Source organism: Fonticula alba (genome assembly GCF_000388065.1).
Source record: "Fonticula alba strain ATCC 38817 unplaced genomic scaffold supercont2.1, whole genome shotgun sequence".
NCBI classification, from domain to species: domain Eukaryota; order Rotosphaerida; family Fonticulaceae; genus Fonticula; species Fonticula alba.
In genome coordinates this window covers 773,021-776,981 of record NW_009242971.1, presented here as the reverse complement: position 1 = coordinate 776,981, position 3,961 = coordinate 773,021, and the positions used below count along the sequence as shown (strand labels likewise).

Below are 3,961 nucleotides of genomic sequence, written 5' to 3'. Positions count from 1 at the left end.
CCCCCCGGAGTTGGAGCACCAGAAAGGCGGGCCGCCCAAGCCCGCGGCCGGAATGGACACGCAAGGGCAGCCTACACCTCGCTTCTCCTCCCCCTTTCCTGTGGCGCGTCCGGCCCCCCCCCCCCTCGTCCCCCTTCCCCGGGTCCCCTCCCCACCCTCTCGCATGTGGCCTCCACCAAGCGAGGCCCAGCACATTGACCTGCACTTGGACATAGTGGCAGCTTTGCGGCGCCTCGAGGCGCTCCTCTTCACACTCTTCTCCTCGGCTCTCTGCTGCCGTGGGGTCTACCCAGCAGGTACTTGGGAGGCAGCCGCTCCTTGCGGGGCGCATGATCCTCCCCCCCCCTCGATCCTCTCGGGCCCAACCCGTTGCCCGGTCTAACCCTTGGCGTTTGGTGCGGATTTGGTCCCGGTGGCAGGATGCTTTAATTGGGTGGATCCAGCTGTGTTCGACGGGAGAGCCAGCATTGCCGGGCCCATGGGCTGGGTCGTCCAGGATGCCCGGCTCCGGGAGACCTTGTCCCATGGCTTGCGAGAGATATTGAACCCACTCAACCGACCGGTGCGCATCATGCCCGTGGGCTTTTTCTTTCCTTTCGGCCGCCTGCGCCGGCTGGGATCCAGCTCCCCGTGACCCCGCTGACCCCCATGCACATGTGTGGTCCACACATGTCCGACCCTCTCCCCGGGTGACGAAAAATCATGCACCCGCACCGCCTCCCTTGCCACCGCCACCGCCACCGCCACCGCCACCGCCACCGCCACCGACACAACAATCAGCCGATCACGGTCGCCCTGGACCTGGTCCAGTCGGCCCCATTCTGCTGTGGACATTCGACCCGCTGTGCGGCCGCGCGCCCCGTCGTCGTGGAGCGCCTGCTCTGTGCCATCCTGGAGACCCACATCGACCACCTCTCCTGCCCTCTCCTGCAGGCTGCCTGCAAGCCGACTGACGATGTGCTGTCGCTGTTCGGCCAGTGCCTCGACCTCGGCACTCGGCCAGTGCCCGCAGCCCGGCGATGCCCGCACTGCCACCTCGCCGAGCCCATGTGCCAGGCCTGCCAGGTCCCGCCCAAGGAGAGTGCCGCTGACACATTTGCCGTGCGCATTGGCCAGACACCCTCCGACCTGGCGGCCGGGTCCTTCATTGCGACCTGGCTCCCGACCGGGTCATCTGCCAGCCCGAGCGGGGAGAATCCCCTGGAGGCCGAGCTACAAGTGCAAGTCCAGCCTGATGATGCCGATGGTGGCACCGGTGGCCAGAGAACCTTGACGCCGCTGGGGCTTGTGGGACTTGAGGAGCTTGGCTTTCCGAGCTCCTTCCAGGTATGTGAGCGTGGTGCCAGGGGCGGGGGCTTTTCCTTCTTTGCCTTTCCTCTTCCTGGGGGTAGCCTCTTCTATTGGGGGGTTTTGTCTGGGGGGGGGGTCATCCGGCGAAGTGCGCACTCGCACACGCGGATGGCCTATCGCCAAGATGCACCGGTAAGCTGACTTCCGCGAGGGCATCCCAGTTGGAGGTCTTCCATGAGACACCGTCGGGCATCTAGTCGCGAGCAATCTCCGAGAAGACCTCGCCCACATCAGACACACCCAGCTCCGGGTGCGCCAGACCATACCGCAGAGCCACCACAGCAGCCGCATGCTCGGCGGTCTTCTTGTTCATGAACCAATTCTCGCTACCAAAGGCCTTGCCAGAGTCCAGGGTCACGGTGGAGCTGGCACGAGAGAGAGAGAGAGGGAGATGTTAGGGGAAGTTGCCCATCGGCGTCCCACCACCCCTGGAGTTGTCCATGTTTCAAGGGAGGGGGGGGGGAGAGAGTCGCACGCGCGGCGTGTGGCAACGTACCGGAACGCCCGCCGGGTGTCACACCGGACAGTTTCGTACTTGAGTGAGTCGCTGGTCAGACCGTTGAGGATCTGCTTGGGAGGGTTGCCCGGGGTGAACAGCCGCGGCGTGAGCTTGTTGTCCGGCGACGTAAGCGGAGGAGAGAGAGGGAGAGAGAGAGAGAGCAGGATCATCAGCAAGCGGCGGGCAAAAAGCCGGGTGGAAAGGGGAAAGGAGGGTGCACCGAGCGCAGATGGTGCCCGGACTTGGCATACCTTGAGCGGGACACGCACGACACCGTCCTCCGAGGGCTCCGGCTCGCCGGTCGGGCCAAGGCGCAGGCGCTTGGCCGACGGCTCGCCGGTCCCCGGAAGCGGAGCATGCTCCCGTCGGGAGGCCTCAATCCCCCGGGCAAAGTAGTCGAACATGGCCGGGTCCTCCACCAGTGCATACAGCTCGCGCAAGTTCAGGCAGGGGGCAATCCGGGGGGCCAGTTCCCCGGCAAAGCGCCGGTCTTCCTCCTCGAAGTCCGGGCAGAAGGTCCGCCCCGGGTCGGCCACCGAGCACATCTGATGCAAGATGTACTTGGCATTTTCCAGGTTGTGATCCAGCTGCGCGCAGATGCGCATGAAGTCCCGGGCCACCTGGCGCAGGGGCAGCGGGCCCTCCCGACGGAAGACCGAGCAATTCCAATGCGCCGCCCGGGCCAGCATGATCGCCCCATCCGGGTGCATGGACTCGCGCAGGCGCTGGATATCCTCGAAGGAGTGCACGAGACTCGACACGCCACTGTGTTGGCGCGAGGAGGAGAGGAAAGAGAAAGGGAGGCCCAGCCACCGGGCCCGGTATGTCAGTTAGACAGCATCCCAGGCACTGGCGCAGCCAGGGGCAGGGGCAAAAGCACCCGCGGCAAGCTCGTGTGCGTGGGCGTGTGCGTGTGCGTGTGGGTGGGCGGGGGGGGGGGGGGGGGCGAAGGAAATCCAGCAAAAGAGTTGGCGCACTTGAGCAAGATGGCGGCCCGGCTTCCGGCCGCGGAGGACACCGGGCCAAACCAGCTGGTCGTTGGGGCCTCTCGGGGCCGGGTGTGCGGGAACCGAGTGTGGATACCGATGGCCGCCACGCCGGTGCGCGACAGCGTGTCCACCAGGCGTTGCGATGCTTGGAGCGACCGGATACCCGGGATGCCAGGGGCCGGGGCATCCTCGGCGAGGGCTGCTCCGCCGGAATCAGGGGCCTCGGCCTGGCCGCCTGGAACTGTCAGAACCTGGGGCAGCGGGGCATTGGTATTCCGAGCCTGGGTGTGAGCTCGCAAGACCTCCTCGCGCTCCTCGGCATCGACAATGAAGCGGATCTTGCAGGTAACCGGGCAGGACAAGTCCGCTGCCTTGAGGGCCTTGAGGATCTGCACGGCGGCCAGCCGTGTCCCAGGGCGGTTGGGGGGAGGGGAAGATGAGTAGCAGCAGCAGCAGCAGCAGCAGCAGCAACAGCAGCAGCAGCAAGAAGGCAAGGTCAGTGCGCGGCTCCGGTCAAATGGCATCTTTCGGCAAGAGCCCCGGCCTCGTGCGAAGTGGGACGTACATTGACGGCGCGGTCGCACGGGTCCAACAGGGCGGACCCCATGCCGCCGGAGGTGCTGAAGGGCTTCGGACAGCCCATGTTCAGATCGATGGCTGCCACATCGCGGTGGACCATCTTGGCAACGCGCACAGCGCGCTCCGGATCGGATGTGCCCTGGGGAGCAGGGGTCAGCAGCACGCACAAGCATGTGTGCCGGCAAAGGAGCACAAAGGTGGGGATGTCGGGACGCACGATTTGGAAAATGACGCGGCCGCGCTCCCGGGCGCACGTCTGGAAGATCACCTTTCCAGTCGAGTCGACATAGTCCACGGTGCCCAGGGCGTCTGGGAAAGGTAGTAACAGGGGGGAGGGGACGGCAGGCGTGTTAGGCCGACGAGACAGGGATGGGGAGGAAGGGGCGACCGACGCCGAAACGCACGATTTTCCACGCGAACCGTGCGCAGCATGCTATGATCGACAAGCTCCTCGCCATACACGCGGTCGGCCCCGTACTGCAGGGCGAGGATCCGCTGGAGGAACAGCGGGCCGGCAAGAGGGCAGGGAGAGGGGGAAGAGGGC

At 65.9% G+C, this 3,961-nt stretch overlaps 2 protein-coding genes across 2 annotated transcripts; one reads left to right on the top strand and one right to left on the bottom strand.

Moving 5' to 3' along the window:
* Nucleotides 1–702: 702 nt before the first annotated feature.
* On the top strand, nucleotides 703–1,486 carry H696_00164 (hypothetical protein; the record flags this gene model as incomplete). Its single annotated transcript, XM_009493999.1, has 2 exons — nucleotides 703–1,326; nucleotides 1,475–1,486. The coding sequence occupies 2 exons, from the start codon at nucleotides 703–705 to the stop codon at nucleotides 1,484–1,486; spliced, it is 636 nt and encodes a 211-aa protein (XP_009492274.1).
* A 57-nt stretch (nucleotides 1,487–1,543) lies between these two features.
* H696_00163 (hypothetical protein) lies at nucleotides 1,544–3,849 on the bottom strand (the record flags this gene model as incomplete). Its single annotated transcript, XM_009493998.1, has 7 exons — nucleotides 1,544–1,715; nucleotides 1,847–1,959; nucleotides 2,101–2,614; nucleotides 2,827–3,227; nucleotides 3,404–3,556; nucleotides 3,635–3,726; nucleotides 3,822–3,849. The coding sequence occupies 7 exons, from the start codon at nucleotides 3,847–3,849 to the stop codon at nucleotides 1,544–1,546; spliced, it is 1,473 nt and encodes a 490-aa protein (XP_009492273.1).
* Between the last annotated feature and the right edge of the window lie 112 nt (nucleotides 3,850–3,961).